The sequence below is a fragment of the Ictalurus furcatus genome, chromosome 1 (assembly GCF_023375685.1).
Source record: "Ictalurus furcatus strain D&B chromosome 1, Billie_1.0, whole genome shotgun sequence".
NCBI classification, from domain to species: domain Eukaryota; kingdom Metazoa; phylum Chordata; class Actinopteri; order Siluriformes; family Ictaluridae; genus Ictalurus; species Ictalurus furcatus.
Genome location: NC_071255.1, coordinates 13,640,668 through 13,663,285, shown reverse-complemented (window position 1 = coordinate 13,663,285; position 22,618 = coordinate 13,640,668). Strand labels below are relative to the sequence as shown.

At 41.5% G+C, this 22,618-nt stretch overlaps 1 protein-coding gene across 3 annotated transcripts in view; it reads left to right on the top strand.

The window, feature by feature from the left end:
• nbeal2 (neurobeachin-like 2) overlaps positions 1-22,618 on the top strand; it is a 66,640-nt gene that overhangs the window by 15,490 nt on the left and 28,532 nt on the right. The window contains exons 2-21 of one of the 3 annotated variants that reach the window (XM_053627329.1): positions 3,992-4,080; positions 5,635-5,796; positions 6,193-6,274; positions 6,637-6,749; positions 7,056-7,138; positions 7,589-7,674; positions 7,783-8,086; positions 10,894-11,000; positions 12,203-12,289; positions 14,015-14,098; positions 14,910-15,008; positions 15,227-15,861; positions 16,706-16,838; positions 16,932-17,051; positions 17,315-17,651; positions 18,190-18,272; positions 19,011-19,103; positions 19,247-19,418; positions 19,794-19,927; positions 22,160-22,319. In XM_053627329.1, coding sequence (XP_053483304.1) covers positions 3,992-4,080; positions 5,635-5,796; positions 6,193-6,274; positions 6,637-6,749; positions 7,056-7,138; positions 7,589-7,674; positions 7,783-8,086; positions 10,894-11,000; positions 12,203-12,289; positions 14,015-14,098; positions 14,910-15,008; positions 15,227-15,861; positions 16,706-16,838; positions 16,932-17,051; positions 17,315-17,651; positions 18,190-18,272; positions 19,011-19,103; positions 19,247-19,418; positions 19,794-19,927; positions 22,160-22,319 — 3,163 coding nt within the window. Of the gene's footprint in view, positions 1-3,991; positions 4,081-5,634; positions 5,797-5,870; positions 6,275-6,636; positions 6,750-7,055; positions 7,139-7,588; positions 7,675-7,782; positions 8,087-10,893; positions 11,001-12,202; positions 12,290-14,014; positions 14,099-14,909; positions 15,009-15,226; positions 15,862-16,705; positions 16,839-16,931; positions 17,052-17,314; positions 17,652-18,189; positions 18,273-19,010; positions 19,104-19,246; positions 19,419-19,793; positions 19,928-22,159; positions 22,320-22,618 lie in introns of those variants that run through there. The other 2 variants (XM_053627313.1, XM_053627320.1) reach the window with 2 other exon arrangements.

The window sequence follows — 22,618 nt, the reverse complement described above, 5'->3', positions numbered from 1 at the left end:
AGCGAACTTATCCTGACCTTTAGTTTTAACCTATTGACCTATAAAACATAACCATAGAGTGAGCGCTCCAGATTCAGAATCTAGCACTATAAACTCCCCAGCGAGACCATACTTAGCATTGCTCATTCTGGTATCTACAGGCTTTTCTTATTAGTTTCATAGGTACTGAGTATTTTATAGTAGTTGCTGAATAATATGCTTCAAATAAATAAATAAAGGGTTACTGTATATTTTTAAATGCTATAACCTAGTGGAAGTTCCACAAATACATGTGCGCACACACACACTATTGTATATGATAACCTCTAATCCCTCACGTATATGTGCTCTTAATTAGGTTTTAAATGGCTCTTTCATACATGCTCGTGCTGTGTGTTTGCTAACAGAAAGCTGAACGAGGAACCTTAGAGAAACAGTCTTTGTGTCTGCTCAGCTGTTGCTGGAGTCAGAGTCGCTCAGCATGTCAAACACCAAGGACAGCTGCTTATTCAGCCATATTTCTATCCAGGCTGAATTCAAACTCTGCTTTTATACAGCAGAATCATGGCATCTGGTTGTAAATCCATTCAGAATTGAATTTTGAAATCTCGAGCCTGTCATACGTCACTGCTCGGTTTGTTTTTGCGCTGTAAGAGGACGAGTGAGTTCCCCTATCAGCAGGTGCCAGTAGTATGTATGAAGCTGCCTTTACAATGGAAGGTACCGTTATTTCTTCTGGGTTTCACTTCTGGTATCTTTATACTACATTTTCATTTCCAGCTATTGTTGAATTTCTGCTCGTCCACACTGCGGCAGTTAGTTTGGGTAACAAATTTGGGGAAATGTGGGGTTGTTTATGGATCGAGTAGGTTTACACACTAGACCAAGCTGTTCACTTTGTGAAGAGTCAAGTCGAGCATTACGAGAAATGAACTACTTGTCTGTCAGTCTTGGTTAGTGCTGAATTTGAAAGTCTAGTACGCCTAATGACCCAGATTACTTTCCGCATCAGTGTGCGTGCTGTTCTGTTGGCGGTCTAGATGGCAGCGTTTAAACCAGCTGATTCAGCTTTATATAGTGGTGGTGGAGTTAAAATGGAAAATTCATTAAGGTTGACTTTTCTCACTGGTGCCTGCTAAGCCCATGGAACTACACCGTTGGCCTTCACCCCGGTTCCAATGCCTTGTGCCTCATGGGATTAACCGGAATACTCAGTACTGACACATACATGTATTCTCGCTGTGCAGTTTTCCTCTTGTGGGGGTAATAATTATGGTGCAGGAAGAGCTATTAGAAACCAGTCACAGCATGTCCATTTACACCTCTTGTTATTATTAGTATTATTATTTGCACCTTATAGAGCTCTGGGCCTTTGTTGCTTAATCTGGTCCTTTCCCCTAAGACACTTATTTGTCTTTGTAGTATCTTTGTAGTACTTTTGAGAAGCATCCCTGTAAAGTCTCAGTGTTATCAAGTAATGAGATTGTATAAATGAGCTAACCGTAGAGACGTTTCTTTGTGTTAAGGTTAGAGTGCGCAACGTTGCTCTTCCTTGCAGTTTTCTGTCTATATATAATAACGTACTGAGGGAGAAATGTACAAGCTGCTGGAAGTCCACCAATAAGAAGTAAGACAGCGACAGTGGCAGAAACGGAAGCAGCGATGAGAGGAAATGTGCTGCGCTTAAAGTGACTTGGCATTTCCTGGTTGCTTCACAGAAGCAGAGAGACAAGACAGAAAGTCAAAGAGAGACAGGGAGTGAGTGAGAGAGAGAGAGAGAGAGAGAGAGAGTGAGTAAGTTAGTGTGAGTTTGTATGAGGTAGAACTAGAAGTATGTGCCGGAAGACATGAGTGAGAGTAAATGTTCCTGAGAGTTGTATCCGTGGTTCCTCTGAAGAGCCTGGGGTTCCAGTGCCCCCCTTCATCTTCCCTCAACTGCCATGAGACATGGACTGGCCCCCAACAGAACACCAACTGGTAAACGTCAGCCTTCTGTTTTTCCTAAGGATGCAAAATAGCTACGACTGAGTGTTTTTAACATAGCGCGTCGTCTTGTCTTGCTTCTCAATAGACTTGTGGCGTTGTGTTTATCTCAAGCATATGACTTGTTTGTGGTGAGGTCGATGATGAGCCAGTTTCCTCTATATACTGATCAAGCTGTATCACGGCATCACGTTGTCTACGCACTGCATGTTTTTCCAGCGAGCATCACACGTTAAAGGCTTTTTTCAGGATGTTCTTGCTCTATGATTCAGTTCCACACTTCGGTGGAAGATGCCGTGTAGGCTGTTGACATCTTGCCGGCTCCAGAGATAAATGATTCTGGTGGCTTCTTGTTTGACAAAAGCAAGAATAAATGACAGGGTGAGGACATCTGTGCTGCAATCAGCAGCGCTGCAGGACATTTGTGAAATGTCACAATTAGTAATAAATTTGATTACAGGGAGTATTTTAGTAGGAGGTGAGATAAGATCTTGTACTCCATGCCAAATTGTTTTAGTTTTCAGTTCGTCATATCTCCACTGAATGCTGTCATGTGACATGAAGAAAAATGAGATGGTATGAAAACAATGGCTTTTCATGAGTTTTACAGGTAAGCATTGTTAAATGAACATGAACTGAATGGTCCTAATGGGGTTGTGATATTAAATCTTGTGCTAATCTGATCGTAAAATCAGGTATAACATCATCCCAGTAGGATAATTCAAGACAAATCAAGGATAAGCCTGAAATGGAGTTTGCTCCATTAGTTCATCACATCACATCGTCATCCCTTGATGAAAATATTGCACTTCCCTCTTTTGATTTTTGTTTTTGCACAAGTTTGGGAGTTATGAAACCCGAGCGATGGTGTAAAGGCTTGACCGTTGCTCTGAACCATTTAAGACAAATCTAGGTTCTCACGTTTCGCAGTACCAGTCAAACATGCGGTTTGTGTCTTGCAATACTCTCCCAGTGACATCACACGGAAGCACCCACTGCAACATCCTGTTTCACCAACGACAGTCCTAGCAAACCCTGGAGATAACATGCAGTGTAAAACAACTCGCACTGTGGCTTCACAACTTCCTGCACAAACATCCACACAGCTCCTGTGAAAACGGTGAAAGAGGAAGGACGCCTTGCTTGAATCTTCACCTACGATTTTAGCACTCTTTTTGTCTTTTCATTTCTAAGCATTGAATATTCTGGAGAGGTTTGTTTTGTATGATAGTTGTGGCCAAAAATGTTTGCTTTGCTGCGGCTTTTTCAAAACAAATTGCCTAAATTGCAATTGCACAAAATTGTTTTGCACTGTCTTTGTGACACGTGAGATGGTCTTTGACAGTGATGTTTGTTGGTGAACGAGACCTTTTAGCTGTACTCATGTTCGACGCAGGTGAATCGGAGAGGGCTTTGAGCGAATGCGTGTTGTGATGACCTCATATGACGAATCTTGGTCCAGATCTACAGAAAATCTGCCGTACATTCTAAAAATTTGCAAGCTCCTCCGAGTGTTGCGGAGTTTCTTTGATTTTGCGTTCATTTCTGCGATCTTGAAATCCTGGAGGGACTGATCGAGTGCTCAGTGCTGTTTACATTATCAGGGTTCCTCAAGGGTTATTTGGATACTTAAGTGTTTTTCACTTCTTGAAGATGTTTTACTTGGAACCTTCTCTGAAAGGGAAAAACCTCTGTTGAAGCATTCTGAAACATGTCAGTGTTCAAGATTTGTTTCTGCGAGTGTGTGTATCAGCTTGGGCAGAAGCATACGAGTTATTCATATTTGCAAACTTGTAAAGCTTATTGTGGGGTGGGGATGGGGAGGGGGTACAAGTGAACACATTAGGCTAATCAATCAATGACAGCATAAAGCCAAAACAAAAGCACATTCTGTACTCTCTCCTTGTTCGTGTTTTTCTTTAGTATCATTTTGGTAGCTGGCACTGTGATATCAGTGTTGGTATTGCTATCAAAGTCAAAATGATGTTCTGGTGATTTTGTGTCAATTATTCCTTCCTCTGTCCTGCAGAAAGATGTTAGCTACCTGCAGCAGTGCCTGGAAGCTTTTGTGGCGTCCTTTGACAAGATCATCGATGTACAGTCCCTGGAGCCGCGACGGTGAGTCAAGTCACACCCTGACTAATCCAATTCAGGAGAACTCGCCACTGGAGGAAGTGTCCACAGCCAGTATTGAGTTCTAGGCGTGAAGGCACTCAGTTAAGTGCCGTCACACTTCCTGCAGCCGTGAATCTTAGTCGAGGCATTGCGCTTGCATATCAAGTGTTTCACAAAGACGACAAAACTCGTCTTTTTAATTTATTCAAATGTTATTTAATTGATTATTTAATTGAAAAAATATTTTTGAAACTGTAATTTAGTACTGCCCTTCAATAACTACATCAGATATTTACATGTTTCCCAGAAGACAAGATAATATAGAATTTACACCGATCGTCCTGTTTAAAAGTTTACACCCCCCACCCCACCCCCAGTAGTGTGTTACCTTCTTGAGCATCAGTGAATGTTTGCTCCTTTTGTAATAGCTGTGTACGAGTCCCTCGGTTGTCCTCAGTGTGAAAAGATCTCAAAATCAGTCATTGTTGGAAAGGGTTCAAATATGCAGAAGATGCTGGAAAAGTAAAGAATTTGCAGGACACAAAACATAAAAACAGTCGTTGATCATCCAGCACACAGTATTAAGAATCAAACCTATGTAAACATTTGAACTGGTTCATTTGTGTAAATTCAGTTATTATTGTGTCTTGTGGATTTTATGTAAACATCTGTTATGTCAAATAGTTTATTCAGGGCAGAACGAAATAAAAACAAAATGCAATTTTTATGACCCGTCTTTTTTTATTTTTTTGCACATGATTAACCTTTAGCATATTCTGCAAGGTGTATATAAACTTGTGACCACAACTGTATGTATGTGGAAGAGGGTAGATAGCACTTTCCTGTAATGCAGTATCAGCAGCAGTTTGAAACGATGCTGTTTGTCTGGACTCACCCATCTCGGAGACAGCACATGATAGCCTTCACTCTTCCCAGGTGATAGCTGTTACATGATAGGGGAGAGCTAGCTGGTGGGTGGGAATTGGCAGATGACCAAATTAGGGAGAATAATGGGGGGGTGCCAAGAGTGGTTGTTAGATGCTCTCAGAGTCTATAAAGTTTAAAGTGAGATGTGACTTGCTGGCTTTATATATACTGTTTCATACTAATTAGAAACTCCAGTCTATAGAGCACTTAAGCACCAAGTTGATTACACCAGAACACTATCAAACAAGCCAAAAAAATGTTTGTCTTCAACCTGCAAACATCTATGGCTTATGCTTCTGGTTCAGTTCTGTCCAGTTCTGATTATTAACACCAGTGTCTTCAGTATATCTCAATCTCTTCAAACCCTACATCTTGTCCATAATGTTATATCTTAGCTCAGTGGTCACCAACCCTCTTCCTTGAGATCTACCTTCCCACAAGTTTCATCTCCATCCAAAATCTAACACACCTGTTTTAGATGATCAAGAACTTCTTAAGGCAGTGATTCTTGATGCTTAGGTGGGAACGATTATGGTTGGAGCTAAAGTCTTCAGGAAGGTAGATCACCAAGACCAGGGTTGATGACCATTAGTTGAGCTCATACAGTAACCCCTGTCTGTATGTCTGTAGTCTGGAGGAGTGGAACGCTGAGGTGCCTGTCGTGCCGCGAGATTTTCTCGTGTTCCTGGGAACGCAGCTATGGCACAGCGTCCTGCACCTGTCCGGTCAGGAGCAGAACAAAAGCACGCCACACCCACTGCTCCTCATCAAGTTCTTCATCATCATCTGCAGGCAAGGGTTCACTAGTGTAACATTTTTCTGCTGGAGTTTGGTACAGCTCTAGTGATTGCACCTTTTCTGTATCCAGGCTGAATAACATAGGAACTGGTTCCTTTTATTAATGTTTGATGAGTCACACTTAAGTGTTCTGAAGTGAAATGCAGCACTGTTTGTGCCAGGTTGAGAAATGGAAAAAGGAGTGTGACATAATGCTGACGTTCCCGTGAATGGTTCTGTAGGTGAAATAAAATGACCCACTCGTTAATCTTGGTTAGATTTTACTTGCTGTTGAATTATCCCGTGCTGTTTATGTGCTTTGTTCTTCGAACTGGTTTGACAAGCTCAGCGTCAACACTGGGTGGGAACAGTGTGTTTATCAGTGGGAACTAACTGTGAATGAACTTGCAGGAATATGGAGAATATTGACCCTGACAAGACCCCTGGCTTTGTGCTTGAAACTATCAAGCTGTTAAACTACTGTCTGAATCAGGTACGCATTCACGGTTTTGTAACACTATATTTACAAACACGTTTAATAGAGGTTTTTTCTTTTCTTTTCTTTTCTTTTTGAGAATAGTATTGAAATGTACATATGTCGTATGCATTAAGCTTTGTCTGTTTGATGAAAGAAATCAGTGTACACTTATTTTAATATCATAAAAAACATGACAGTCGATGGGGGGTTCCTTCTTTTTTTTTTATTTACTTTTTGAACAAAGGAAACGAGGTTATGCGTGTTGTTGCTGTTTTTTGTCATAAACACTAAGATCACTCGAGCCATTTACGAAAGCCAAGTAAATCAGTGTTTAAAAGGCGTGGAATGAGGGTGTGGTATGTTTGGGTGTGTTCCAGATAAAGAAGAAGCCTGAGGAGCAAAGCAGTCTGCAGTCAGTGGTACTGCACTGCCTACTGCTCTGTGAAAACCTCTTTGACCCTTATCAGACATGGAGGAGACAGCAGGCAGGGTGAGCACTTTTGAGCATGAGTGTGTGTGTGTGTGTGAGAGAGAGAGAGAGAGAGAAAGAGAGAAAGGGGCAGGGTATTAACCCACATCAGGAATGTGTGGGAGATGTGCAGGCCTCACGGGTTTCCTCATAATAAACAAACACACACACACACACACACGCCATCACCCAGATCTGTCTGTATGCTACTCACAAAAACACTACACTCAACTGTGTGCTGTCCAACTCACCACGTGTGATGTCGTGTGTACATTTGGTATGTGGTGAAGTGTGTAAACCACATTATTGTGTTTGTGTGTGTCTCAGTGAGGAGGTCAGCATGCTGGAAAGGAGCAAATATAAATTCTCCCCGCTCACCCTGCCAGAGGAGCTACCTGCATTCTTTCATGGTACACCACACAGTCCTACCTTCTGTCAATCTTAAACACACACACACACACACACACAGCTGCTTGATTTTTGAATTTATGCAGGTTCTTGATATTGAAACACGTATCATAATTTAGATTTTTTAAAAGAAAGATGTTTTACCCAGATCCTCCAGCCATAGGCATTAAGAATTGGAATGCCCTCTTTTGATGAGCTTCAGATTTGTCCTGTACAAATTTGCCCGCTAATGCTGAAAATACGTGGCACGCATGAGCATGTTAACGTGAATATGTAGCACATACAAATGAATATAGATACATGCGAACATCAGACATCGCCTCCTAGAGCTGCAGAGGCACTTAGCTTGCACATCTGATGAAGGACTGTTTCTCTAGACATTTTGTATACCCTGCTTTACTTTTACCGTCCTTTCACTTTGTATATATATTTGGTCCTGGCTGTGTGTGCAGACTGCCTGCAGGAGAGCGAACGAATTCCCAGTCCTCTGCTGCTGCGGCTGGTGCATCTACAGGGCGCCATCACCAGTGGGTGCAAGGTAATGCGTACTATACACACCTCCCCCTCTCACACTGCTTTCTGTTGACTGAAATGTTCACTGACGGTTCATGCTGCTACGTGTGTGTGTGTGTGTTTGTATATAAAGAAGAATGGCCTGTTCTCCATCACACCCCTTGCTGTGGAGGATCTCATGTCTGTCCTGCGCTCCTGGTGCCTCCGTCCTGCCCAAGATGAGCCCAAGGACCCACAAGTACTGCGCCTCACGCTGCGCTGCCTGATTGCCATGATCCACTTGCTGCACTGCAGCAGCCCCGCCGAAAGGCAGGTGGAGATTAAGACCGTGCTCAGCAACTATTTCCAGCTGCTCAACTGGAACAGACCACCGAGCGAGCAGGGAGACGATCTAGCCTGGGAGGAGACCATCATCACCCTGCAAACACACATGCTCAGTAAGAGAAGCGTCTCATGTCTGAGCTTATCAACCATCATTTATCTTGCGTCATCAATACACTGTCAGTTCTATCCTAAACATCACTGTAATGTAGTGTTTGTGTGTGAGCATGGGAGGACCCTTTGCATGGGCCACTTTTGTATTTTATGTAGTTCTGAAAACTACAGCCTATCCTGAACTGAAATATTTTCTATTCTGAATGGATCACCGCACACCAGCTATTAATGGAGAGGAGAGACTGATGTAGCCAATTCAGAGATGGGGATTATTAGGGGGCCATCATAGAGAAGGGCCATCATAGAGAAGGGCCAATGGGAGAATTTCACCAGGGTTATACCCCTACCCTTTACGAGAAGTGTCCTTGGATTTTTAACGACCTTGGTTTAACGTCTCATCGAGACGTTAAAACGGTACGAAAGGCCGTACTGTTTTTACAGTATAGTGTCCCCTAGACTAGGGCATTAGGCCTACATGGTGAGCATCTCCTGCTGGCCTCACTAATACCACTTCTAGCAGCAAGCTTAGTTTTCCCCTGGAGGTCTCCCATCCAGGTACTGGCCAGGCTCAACCCTGCTTAGCTTCAGTGGGAAAACATTTCTTGTTTTTTTTATTAGATCAACATTTTAAAACTTTGTCCACTGTTGCCTGTACAGAGTGTATGAGTGCTCTTTGTTTTGATGATGATGTGTTGGAGCAGGAGCACCCCAATTTATTTATTTATTTTCGACATTCAGTATCTGATTACAAATGGAATTGATTAGGATTACTATGACATGCAACTTTCCAAAAACTTCAACACATAGCTAGTGAGGTTTTAGACTGCTTTAGGAAGACTGACTGCATTTTTTCCTGTCTTTGTTAAACGGTCTCCTTAAAGCAGAGATGTTAAACAAACAAAAAAAAAAGATTTTGGTCAAAATGTTTCATCTTTTTTTAGCTGTTTTTTTTTTTTATAGGTCTATTCAGGGCTTCCCCACCCTGCAGACACACTTTAGACCTGCCATGTCTCAAAAAAAAACAATTAGATAATAATCCACTGATCCCCCAGTGCTGTAATCTAGGGTCAGTATCTTCATGTGCAGAAATAGGGAAGTGAATTGAATCAGAGGTTCTTTTGTCCACCTTTCCGTCTGATCACTTCTCCAGTGGCACTACACACTATTTCCTCTTTATTACTGTACAGTGATAATGTAATGTAAGCACTGATTTGAAGCTGGGTGGGGTCAGGGATTTTTATATTTGGCAAAGTTCTCATGCAATTTCAAAAACCAGTGCTGAGAGCAAAAACTTTTGCTCTGTACAAACAAAATATCAGCTACAGTAGCTATAAAAAATCTACACACCCAGGTTTTTGTAAAATAATAATTGAAACCAAGATAAATCATGTCAGATCGTTTGTTTTTTTTTTCACCTTTAATGTGATCTAGCAATCAGCAATATTCAAGAGAGAAAATTAGAAACATTTAAGGGCAAAAAACAACCTTATATTAACCTGGTTGTAGAAGTGTACACATCCCTAAACTAATACTTTTTTAAAGCACCTTTTGCTTGTAATACAGCACTTGATGTAGCATTTTTATTCCAATCTTCCTTGCGAAAATGCTCCAGATCTATGAGAGTGTGAGGGCATCTCTTGTGCACAGCCCTCTTCAAGTCATGCCACAGGTTTTTGACGGGATTTAGATCTGGGCTCTGACTCGGCCGTTCCAAAACGTTGATCATCTTCTTCTGAAGCCATTCCTGTGTTTGTGCTTTGGCTCGTTATCGTGATGGAAGGTGACATTTTTCTTTATTGTTAGTTGTCTAACAGAGGCCCGCAGATTTTGTGCCAAATTAGATTGGGTACTTGGAGTTCTACATAATTCCCTCAGTCTTGACTAGAGCCCGAGTCCCAGCTGAATAGAAGCAGCTCCATAACACGATGCTTCCACCACCATGCTTCACAGTCTGTATGGTGATTAAGCTTGTGATTTTTTTTTTTATCATCATTATTATTTATACTTTTTTCATGTTCAGGGTACTTGCCAGATATTCCTGCAGCTCCTTTAATGTTGCCATATGTCTTTTGGCAGCCTCCCTGGTAGTTATTATAATTTTTTTTTGTCCTTTTGACTATTTTAATGGGACAGTCCTGTACTCAGTAATGTCAGTGTGGTGCTCCATTTTCTCCACTTGTTGATAATGGCCTTCACGATGAATCTTTTGTACCCCTCTCCTGATTGATAGCTTTTGAGATTGAGATCCCATACCGTCCGAATCCTACAGAAACAGCAGATCTTTATTACTTCATTGATGACAAGTGTATGAGAATTACTTTTGAACATGAGTTTGAATGTGATCCAAAATGATTTCTTTTTCCTTTTTTCCCCTAAAACATTTCTATGTTGTTGTCTATATCACATTAAAAGTCGAAAAAGATCTGATATGATTTATCTTAGCTTTATTGATTTTTTTTTTACATCACATATGCCTGCAACTTTTACAGGAGGGTGTAGACTTATTTATTTATTTATTTATTTATTTATTAAATATCTATTGTACCTGCACTGCCAGCATCCACCCAATCAGGATCGTAAGCATTCTCTGTAAAGCTTTCTGTCTCATGCTAGCATCTAGCCAACATTTGTGTTTTGGAGATTCGGCTTTGAAGCGAACCCTGAAGGGAAGGGCTGTATTTGGTTACATTTTGAGTTTCAAAGCAGAGAGCTTTAGCTAACTTTCACCAAAATTGTTCACTAGAGCTTCAATGAAAGCTCAGTTTAGTGCATGACTGTCAACTTTTTATAACAGCGTGTTGTCCTATAGATGCCATCCCGGAGATCCTGCAGTGTCCAGACCGACCCGTCCTGCAGGCCATTTTTCTGAACAATAACTGCTTCGAGCACATTCTCCGGCTCATTCAGAACAGCAAGGTCAGTGTACACACCCTCACAGACGACACGCTGCTGTGCTGGAGGCAAAACTCCGGGATCACGTTCAGAAATGCACAACCCTGAAATAGGATTGAAATTTTTGCCAATACATTAGGTACATCTGCTTAGCCATTTGCTGTCTGTTGTTCTGCCTGTCTATCTGTCTACCCTTGAGAGCAAAGGTCTGTACGCCACTAAGACAAAATACAGACCAGGAAATTCATTCGTATACTCGTATACAAAGGGATTTGGGTTCGGTTTCTCAGAGATTCCTTCATAATCACAAAAAACAGTCAGAGTTAAGATAGTAATAGCAAAGAAAAATGTAAAGGGTATGCACCCCCTCCCCTTTCTGATTGTGATATAAATCTCCTCTTAATAATAATACTAATCATAATAATAATGATTCCGTACATTTATATAGTGCTTTTCTAGACACTCAAAGCTCTTTACATAGCATGGGCGGGGGGGTGGGGGAATCTCCTCAACCACTACTAGTGTGAAAAATCCACCTGGATGATGTGACGACAGCCATAGTGCACCAGAACACCCACGACACAACTGTTATTAGTGGAGAGGAGAGAGTGATGTAGCCAATTCAGAGATGGGGATTATTAGGGGGCCATCATAGAGAAGGGCCAATTTTGCCAGGACACCGGGATTATACCCCTACTTAATAACCGTCGTGCCTACATTTTGTCTTTTATAACTAGCTCCAAGCTCTTTCAAATCATCCAAGCTGCTTTTAGATCATCTCCACCTTTGCACTGAGCTATATTGAACTGTCTATCTCTGTGTGTGTGTGTGTGTGTGTGTGTGTGTGTGTGTGTGTGTGTCTTTTAACGGTTAAATTCGACGTACACAATATGTACAGATAGATTGAATGTCTGTGTTTATATAAGAAAGGAAAACAGACAGGGAGAAAAGGGTTGAGAGAGAGTACGTTGTAAGGTCTGTTAAGTATTTCACCAGTATGGTTTTGAAACTCGGGTAGTCATGTGGTAATACTGGAGTACTCAGGAGTAGTCGATTTCTTTACTGTTATGTGCTTCTCTCATTTTCATCTCTCTTCATTGTCTACTATGAATTTTTTTTTTTTAAAACTGTGCCTACTGCTGAACATGTTTCTGACTGTCTGTGTTCATTATGTGTTTTTCATGTGTGTGTGTGTGTTTGTTTGTTTGTGTGTACGCACACTGCAGCTCTATCAGAGCAGCAGGGGTAGAACAGAGTATGAGGCTCAGTGTGACCTCACCATGCGTTTGCTCACCGAAGTTGAAGTGGAGCAGGTACTTTCCCCCGAGGGCCCGTCCACAGGAAACTCTCCCTCCTCATTACACACACACATACACACACACACACACATACACACACACACACACACACACACACACACACAAACATAGTTTGCTCACTTTTTCTTATCGACAAATATCTGTGTGCATGTGGTGCTGCTGCACGCACCGACCTGCAAACATGCACACAAGAAAAACAAGAAATGTAGTCATGCTTTTAGGCTCTGTTCAGATATGGAGGGAGAGTTTACTTTTGGCGAGTGTTTGGTGTGTTTTGGCGCATGGGTTTATGTTTGGTGTGAACGTGTTTGTGCATGTGTTACCTAGAGATCTGTGTCAACATTCATCCATGTTTTCCTGCAATGGGTCATGGTTTTTTTGTTTGTTTGTTTGTTTTGCATGTGCTGTCTTATGTAACTTGTCTCATAAGGAGAGACGGGGTATGTGTTTGGTGATGGTTGATCAGTGTTGGGGTTGTGGGTAATCATGCATTCGGCGTTTTGTATTAAAGATGCAGAAACTCTTGTTTCTTGAAATATGCATTTCATATTTTGACTTTTTGTGTGTGTGTATATGCATGCATGTGTGTATGTGTATTTAGCTCTAAATGGAGAACAAAATCTTCATGTTGAAAGGAATATATGATCATTTTGATATTGGGCCTCATTTATCAAACGGGATACAAACAAATGTATTCGTGAAGAGCATATATACACAAGGCCCTTCAAGACAATCCAGTTAGTTCGGAGAATGTCTGTATCCCTCAAGAACCTTGATCGATCGGCTCCAAATCGAAGATTACGGCTTTGACGAGGCGACGTTTTGTACACAAAGGCAAATCAAAGTGATTCACAAAGCTGAAAGCAAAATAAAAGATATGGAGGAAATGAAAGACGCAAAATAGATGTAGATAAGTAAATAATTCAACAGAAATTGCAAAGAGTGTCAAGTGTAAAATTCTAAGTGTCAAAGACTCAGGAGACCAAAAAAAGTGTTCATTAAGGAGTGTAAATGAAGACAAGTAAGTCTTCTGTGTAACAGGAGGAAGAGTTCTTACATTAACCATTACGCACTCTTTCACCTTTCAGGTGTCGTTTTATTGTTTTCAGCTCCCTGGGAGCGTTGCCTTTTATTGTGACTGTGGGCATCACTAAATATAAATCAGATGTGCTATGAACACACTTGGTACTTTATGGGTGTTTCCATGTGAATATGAAGAAAATCAGCATTACCGAGTAATTTTGCTTGTATTTTCTCATTTGTAAGTCGCTTTGGATAAAAGCGTCTGCTAAATGAATAAATGTCCAATGTAAATGTAATTTGTAACCCGGGTGGGAAAACATTTACACACGAGTTTACTAAAAGATTGATAAATGAGGCCTTTTGTGAAGTAAATGCTTATGCATGTCATTTATTTAGCTACAGTAACACACATGTGTGCATTTGTAAACAAGATTTACCGTTTATAGTAGCTAGACCCATTGGCTGTTTTATCATTTAGTTTGTATACAGTTTCTAACTGTAGCCCATCTGTTGCCATGCATCACACATGTACCAGTGTATCCGTCAGTGGGAAGAGTATACCACGGGACCACCGCTGAGTGGTGACACTGACGTGGTAGTGAGACATGAGAGTTGTTGGGCTACAGTCGGTAAGTCGTTGTAGCTCTGTAGGTATATGTAATAATCTGGCAGCTCGGGTCATGTGTGTGTTTGTAGGTCTGGGAAAAAGGTTCTGACTGCATTACAGTACATGCCATTGGAGTCCTTACAGCCATCATGAGCAACTCACCATCTGCCAAGGTATGTGTGCTCTTAGTCTTACTCATACACACATACACACCTCAGCTACTTCATCCCTACATCAAATCCCCCTTTCTTTTCTGCATATAAACATGCCTTGGAAGTTCTGTAAGCCTTCTAGTCATGTAGCGCTCTGATTATTTTTCCTCATTATTAGCACTATGTGCTGATATCTGAGAGGGTTTGAAAGCTTGGTAAACATACAGAAGAGAAGTGGCTGTAGCTTATCTTATCCACATTATTTAAAAGAATAATATGAAACCACAGTGCCCGAATGGTGCCAGGCCTCGTTTATACCCATGTGTGTCTTTTCTTAATGTTTTAATATTTGCTAATTGCTGTCAGTGCTTTTATGTTTATGTATATGTGAAGTGAAGTTAACTTATGGGGCATTGTGGCTTAGTGGTTAGCACTTCCGCCTCACACCCCCGGGGTGCACAGGGGTCGCACAGGCTCTTCCTGTGCTTCAGGGGTTTCCCCTGGGTATTCCCCCACTCCAAAGACATGTGTTGTAGGCTGATTGGCATTTCTAAATTGTCCATAGTGTGTGAATATGTGTGCGATTGTGCCCTGTGATTGGTTAGCACGCTGTCCACGGTGTCCCTGCCTTGTGTCCTGAGTTTCCTGGGATAGGCTCCAGGCTCCCTGCGACCCTCAATGGGATAAGCAGTACAGAAAATGGATGCAAGTTAAATCATACAATGATGTACACTAGTTTGTTGCATCTGTAAAATGTTCCTGTATTTTGTGTTATAAAGTTATTTCGGTTATGAAAGTGTTGTTGTTTTTTTCTGTCGGCTTTCCTTTGTAGGAGGTCTTTAAGGAGCGCATAGGATACTCTCAGCTCTTTGATGTTTTAAAAAGTCAAGGGCAGCCGACCAAAAGGCTCCTCCAAGAGCTCATGAACATGGTACGTGAACTCGCTCACAGTTCAGTCGAAATTTAGAATGTGACCTTGATATGAATGATAAGTACTGAATTTATCTTACATCGCTACTTTTTTGTTTCCACCCTTTAATCTTTCTTCTTTCTATTTTTTTTTTTTTTTTTGCTCTCATTTCATGCTGTCCCTTTCTCACCCTCTCTCCCTTGGCTTCGGTCCTCTCTTATCTCCCCACCGGTCTGCAGGCAGTAGAAGGAGAACACTGCCAAGCTGTCCCGCTAGGAATTAGTAACGAGCAGCCCCTGCTCCTGCTTCTGCAGTGGCTTCCCGAGCTAGGGTCTCGCTCTCTGCAGCTGCTGGTGTGCGAATGGCTGTTGGCGGTGTGTCGTGGTTCTTTGGCATGCCGCTCGGTGGCCGTAGAAGCCGGCTTAGTGGACGCCGTGCTGGATGTCCTGAACCAGGGTCCTGAGCGGCTTGAGCGCCAGTGTGCAGACGCTCTGTTGGGCCTGGTGCAGGAGCTCGGCTCACTCTCGCTGCGCCCTCATCACCTGAAGAGCCTCCTGAGACTGCTGCGCACAAACCCGGGCTCACCACCTCATCCCTACTGCACTCGCACCGTACGTGCACTCGCTGCAATGGCCGCCCACGTCCACACGGGCACTAGTGCTCTGCAGTACTTTGACCTCACGCCACCCATGGCTGGCATCATGGTGCCCGCTATCCACCGCTGGCCGGGTAACGGCTTCGCATTTCACGCCTGGCTGTCCCTCAACACCAACTTCCCTCCTCCAGTGCAGCAACACCACTCTGAGTCGCATGTCACCGTCCCTGATAATACACGCCGCATGACCAAGGGCCCTCGCCGCAAACAGCTCTACAGGTGGGTTTGTTTTCGCATACAAATATATCACATGGTGCTCCGTAAAGAAAATACAATGTCGATATGAACGCTATCTGTGGGTTATCATAGCACGTTTCTATAACCCAGTGCAGTATGACATGGCCGTGTACGTGATTACTAATCTAAATACAAGACTGTGTGAGTCAGGAAATAATGACCAAATGTCAGATCACTGATTTTATAACTTTTTATTTACTAATGCTATTTTATTTTCTTCTATTAATTATTATATACATAGGTGCTTGAAAGTTTGTGAACCCTTTAGAATTTTCTTTATATCTGCATAAATATGACCTAAAGTCCTAAAAATAGATGAAGAGAACCCAATTAAACAAACGAGACAAAAATATTATACACGGTCATTTATTTATTGAGGAGAATGGTCCAATATTACATATCTGTGAGTGGCAAAAGTATTTGAACATTTGCTTTCAGTATCTGGTATGACCCCCTTGTGCAGCAATAACTGCAACTAAATGTTTCCAGTAACTGTTGATCAGTCTTGCACATCGGCTTGGAGAATTTTAGCCCATTCCTCAGTACTCTGGGATGTTGGTGGGTTTCCTCACATGAACTGCTTGCTTCAGGTCCTTCCACAAAAATTTCTCTTGAATTAATGTCAGGACTTTGAATGGATCATTCCAAATCATTAATCTGATGATGTTTTAGGTCATATTTATGAAGAAATGTAGAAAATTTTAAAGGGTTCACAAACTTTCAAGCACCACCGTACAATATCATGCTATACCAGACTGTCTGGTCTATACAGTGTATGTAATGGTCCTCATAAAAATGTAAGACAATTTCTAATTGATTCTCCTAGCTTCTTCACGGCAAGTGGGACAGGGTTCGAGGCTTTCTTCACCACGGAGGGAGTGTTGGTAGTGGCTGTATGCACCAAGAAGGAGTACATGGCTGTTTCACTGCCTGAGATGCCCTTCAACGATGGTGCCTGGGTAAGTGAAGTACACGCTGTGCACCGCACACGCAAATACGCTTGCCTAGTGCATGTAAAGCACTTAGAAATATGCTGTTTCCTTTTTCTGTAGCACTCTTTAGCTATAGTGCACATCTCGGGTCGAAGGCCGTTCGGACAGAACCTGGTCACAATCTATGTGGATGGAAGCTTGTGTAAGACAGCACAGCTGCGCTTCCCTACACTCAGTGAGGTAAGGAGGATAAAATACGGCTTATGCCGGAATCCAAAATCTCATTTACTAGGACCAACATACTTATGTTTAAGCTTGACAGCACCATACAAATATACAAATAAAGTGCCAGAATTATATTGATATTAGGGCATCATATAAAAAAAATATTTCTGCCTCTTTTTTGTCCAATAATTCTGACTTGTTATGATTAACGAATTGTCTCAAGCAAGCGTTAATCTTAACTACATTAATCTAATCTAAATTTCCATCTCCATTTCCAGCCTTTTACGTCCTGCTGTATTGGTTCAGCGGGTCACCGCACCACCACTACCACCACCTCCCCGACTCTGCCTTCCCCGGTACACTCATCCGAGCTGGCATTCTCTGTGTCCGCTGGCCCTCCAGCTCTCACCCGATCTCAGTCTTTCCCAGCCTCGTTTGCTGCGGGAGGGGGAGCACGCTGGGGTTTGGGCAGAGATGTCCCGGTCTACACCATTCCCGCGGGATTACAGGACACAGAGTGGGGCTCACCGTCATCGCTGGACGGCCTGCTGGCCACCGCCTTCATTTGCCATGATGCACTGCAACCTGCACAGACACGCACACTCTATATGGCTGGTGAGAGTCTCACACACACAAATGTCCACACCTGTGAGCAATAGTATAATAAAGAGCATATTGTCCAAGTTCAAAACGTGACTTGTAAAGAAATGGCATGGCACATGCGTACAAATCTGACATTCTCACACACAAGATACTGCCTTAAATAATAATTCATTTTCTCGATTTTATTATTTTCACATATTAAAAAAATCATTTCATTGTTTTGTTTTTTAATGCATCATTTTAAATCAACACCAACCAACTTTTCTAACCCTCAGACATGTTAGTTGTGTATATGTTAATGCTGAATGTAAACAGAATTAAATACAAAATAAATAAATCATTACACCACCACAGCTGTTAAACATAAACCATATGAATATGGAACTTGTGATTTAAGCTAAATAGCTAAATGTGTTTCTCTAATATATCTGTTGTATGTTTCAGTAATTGATGAAACCAAAAGTATGGTCTTGATTAAAATATGATGAATGGCGCACTGCTTCTATGTAACAATATTTTAATGATCAGCTCTCTGCTTTTCCAATTGCAGGTCCCAATAACGTGTCCCTGTTTAAAGCGGATGGAGAACTCTCGGATATCTGCAGTAAACTCCTGTTGTACTACACACCTCAGGTAGGAACAGTCCCACTTCTTGAATACTGACCCGTTTGCTAACAAAGAGAGATCATCACACAGTGTATTCGCAGCATGTGCATACATGCATACAGCACCTGCTGTTATATTACAGTATATTATATGTGAAAATATATATGAAGACAACAACAAGGTGGTGTGATGCCATTCCCACTGTGAAATGGATTATTTACCTATAACAGCACATCCCAACATGTTTTATTGTTTTTATACCACAACAATTTTCCAATAATTATTTTTTTATTCATTTAAAAATGACACATAATACAGTTTATACATTTATAGTTACGTTTACTGCTGTGGCGCATTCAAGACAAGACAAGTTTGATCTTATCACTTGTGCTACAACATCTACAACATTAATTCCGTCATCAGGCTTGTTTTTGTCTCTCTTAAAGTCAATAAGCCAAACAGCACAGCTGAGAAACAGGAAAGCTCAAAGTCCTCTGTTCTGAAGACTTTCCCATGGTGAAAAACTGAATTTTACAAAGCGTTGACACTCGAGACTCCTTCAGTAGTGGTCTTCTTAAAGAAACCATATCAAAGATTACACGGGGAATTAGCTGTTACTGTAAAAACCAATCACATATTACAATGATATAAATTAATATAAACCTTTGAGCTGCTGTTATGGATAATTCATCAACATCTTGTGACCAGTCAGATCAAGCCCTGTGCTATGAAATGCTTTAAGAGTTTGTGTTTTGTATCTTGCAGGCCTTTAAAAACCAGATCTGTCTGGATCTATCTCCCAACCATATGTATGACGGCAGACTAACCGGGCACAGGGTTGTCAACTGGGACATCAAGGTCTGAACATTTTACTGTTTACATGGCAACATACAGTGGGCTGGGTAGTACTTCATCAGCTTTAAGCAAAACATAGAACATGAAGGAGAATATCCTGTATTCTTGACATTTCCCTAACCCCGCCCCTGGTTGTGTTTGTGTAGGATGTGATGAACTGTGTGGGTGGAATGGGGTCTCTGTTGCCCCTGCTAGAGCAGGTGTGTGTGCTGGAACAGGGTGAGACTGCTGGGCAGGAGACCTCTGACCTGCTGGGACCAGATCTCACCTCCTCCAGGGGTCCTTCAGGCATGCTGCTCCCCCTGGGAAAATCCTGTGGTTAGTAATAGTGCAGACTCCAAGTAGAACCATTTTCATGCAAATTTCTGTCCTCAGTCAAATGTAGGAGGATTCGTAGAGAAAATGAAACGCTCAGGAATACTCACATATTTAGTTAGCGTAGAGTGTTCAGCTTTTTAACAGGTGCAAATCTGTAGTAGTTAATCTACACAGTGAGCCACAAGGTCATCGTTTTAACTCGGGTCAAACGGACCATCCCTGCACATGCAGGAGCACTTTATAAATGCCTGATAGTCATGCCGGAGTTATTTATAGTGCTCCATAAATGTAAACCACACATTATAAACTGATATGATGTACAGTTCCTGCGCTTTTCTAACCATGGATCTTTTTCTCTCTCCTTCACTCCATCAGAGGGCCGTTTGGAAAGGAACAGCGTGGCCGCGTTCCTCCTGATGATTAGGAACATGCTGCGCAATCACCCCGTCAATCAAGAGAGTCTCCTCCAATGCCATGGACCACCCATTATAGGAGCCATGCTCAGCAAGGTAGCACACACTGGCAACATAACTAAAAATTACTTTATCATCACTGCGCATTTTCTCAGTTTAAATATAACCTGCAAATATTTATACCACAACACTGTTGAATTCTTGATTCTGATCTTGAATAGAAAAAGTTCATTAGTTTTCTGAAACAGCACAACCCTGACAGTATTGCTGCCTATAATACGTTATCGTTTTTTTAGTAGCAACTCGTTTCCAGGGACTTCAACAAACAATGATGTGTAAGATATGCCGAAGCTTTGTGTAAGGAGACATTTATTTAACATATAGAAGGATTCTTGGGTGTCTTTGTAACAGTCAGTAATGAAAAAGTCTTCTAGACAGAGGACTATCTGTGTGTTTGTCTTATTAATGTCAAGAAGAAGAAAAAATAGTGAGCGATCGTCGTCGATTATTTATCAACATATTAACTTGATTGTCGTATGATTATATATTCTATAATAGGGGAGCACGGTGGCTTAGGGGTTAGCACGTTTGCCTCACACCTTTGGCATGGAGGTTCAAATCCTGCCTCCACCCCGTGTGCACGGAGCTTGCATGTTCTCCCCGTGCTTCGGGGGTTTCCTCTCGGTGCTCCGGTTTCCTCCCGCAGTCCAGTGATATGCACTGTAGGTTGATTCCAAATTGTCCATAGTGTGTGAATGTGTGTGTGATTGTGCCCTACGATGGGTTGGCACCCCATTCAAGGTGTCCCCAATCTTGGGACCCATTTCCCTGGCATAGATATGAGTAGGATAAGCGGTATGCAAAATGGATGGATGGGTGGATAATCCTGTAATATATTTTTATATTTTTTCCTATACCCTTTGTTTTTCACTTTGAACTACACTATGTTGAAAATGTTGGTAACAGATAACCACTACGTCTTCCCTCTGAAAAATTATAGAGCAGTTATAAAGAGTTAGAACTTTACTTCGAAATATTTTACTTTTCTTCAAAGTGAAGAAAGTTTTCTTCAAAATATGAGTTTTACATGAACATTTATGCTCTTAGGCTTCTGATATAATTGAGACTGTAACCAGGTCTTCTCTATTTTTCTCATGGGCAAATATATTGAATTTCTTTTGCATGGTAATCACAGATGCGCAATAGATCCAGTATATAGAGTTTCAGTTGCAAAACCTTCAAGTTTAAGAATTCCTTTCCTAGGCCATGCTGTGATACATTCGCATAAGGTTCCAGACAAGCACACAAAGCACCTTGACCGTTACAATGCTCTGACACCTGAGACTGCTTCCATAAATACTACATAAACTTCTCCTAACAATAAAAACTTCACCACATGAACTAGTATACCTCTTTCTTTGTTAAACATGGTTTTTTTTAAAAAATCTGTTTATTATTAGCCTTACATTATGTGGAGTGTCCACCATACATCCTTGCGAATGAGTGCGTTCAAATACACATATAATTTATATTCCAGCTGAATTACTGTCCAAGCCGTGCGGTTATATAAAATTAATCCACACCTTCGGACCAATCAGGTTCCAGAATTCCACCATGCTTTGGTATAAGTTAAGTAATAATATACATTTATGAAACCCTAGTTGGTCTTCTACTGGCAATAAATGTGACATCCTCAGAAAAGTCTTCTCATGACATACACTGCCAGACAAAAGCATTTGAAGATGTTTTATTATTACAGTTGAATCACTATTATTGGCACAGACCAAACAAAATGATACAGAATAGCAATTAAATAAGGAAAATATATATAATATACAATAAAACAGTGTCATTTCTAATGTCTCTTCACTAAACAGTTTAATAATAAACGTTTTGTAATTCACTTATACCTATTCCTTGGTTAGATCTACAAATTTAGAGTGTGTAAAATTTTAAATAAAAATGCTCATTTAAATAAAAATGCTAAAATATACACTGTTTTAACAAGCATTTGGCAGCGTATTTATTAATGAGATCATTCTGTTGCCCAGACCCTCAAACACACATGCATTTATGGAACAAGCTAGTTGTAGGACCGCACACACCTCTACTTGTATGCATATGCACACCCAGTGACAGACATCGTAGATCAGGCGGTGTTGAGAAGAAATCTGCGGCTTTAATACGACTCACATTCATTGATGTCTAAAAAGCTCGCTTCTACCACCACGAAACCATGCCACAACAAACAGGTTTCATTTTCTGCCAGACTCATGCATTACCTTAGCTTTGTTTCTGTCTCACATTCTCACTTTCTCTCTGTGGCAGGTGCCCAGCACTATGATGGATATGAGTGTGTTGATGGCATGCCAGCTGCTGCTGGAGCAGGTCTCCAATGATGGCAACAGCGCTCTGCTGTCTCAGCTCTACCAGCACCTCCTGTTTGATTTCCGTATCTGGAGCCACTGTCACTTTGCAGTCTGCCTCGGTAAATGCCTCCGCTCCAGCCTATCCCACTAACGACTCTGTTCCGGGAACGATTTACAACTACGCAATAGCCAGAAAAGCTCCTAAATATTCATATTGATATTCTTGTATAGATAGTCTCTTTGAAATACTGTGTAGCTCTAAGCACGGCTTTAGGGTTTGACCAGCGTGTAAAACCTCAAAAGCTGATTTAGTTTCAGTGTTAAGCAGAAACCCATGAGCCATAATGTGTGTGTGTGTGTGTGTGTGTGTGTGTGTGTGTGTGTGTGTGTGTGTGTGTGTGTGTGTATGTGTGTGTAG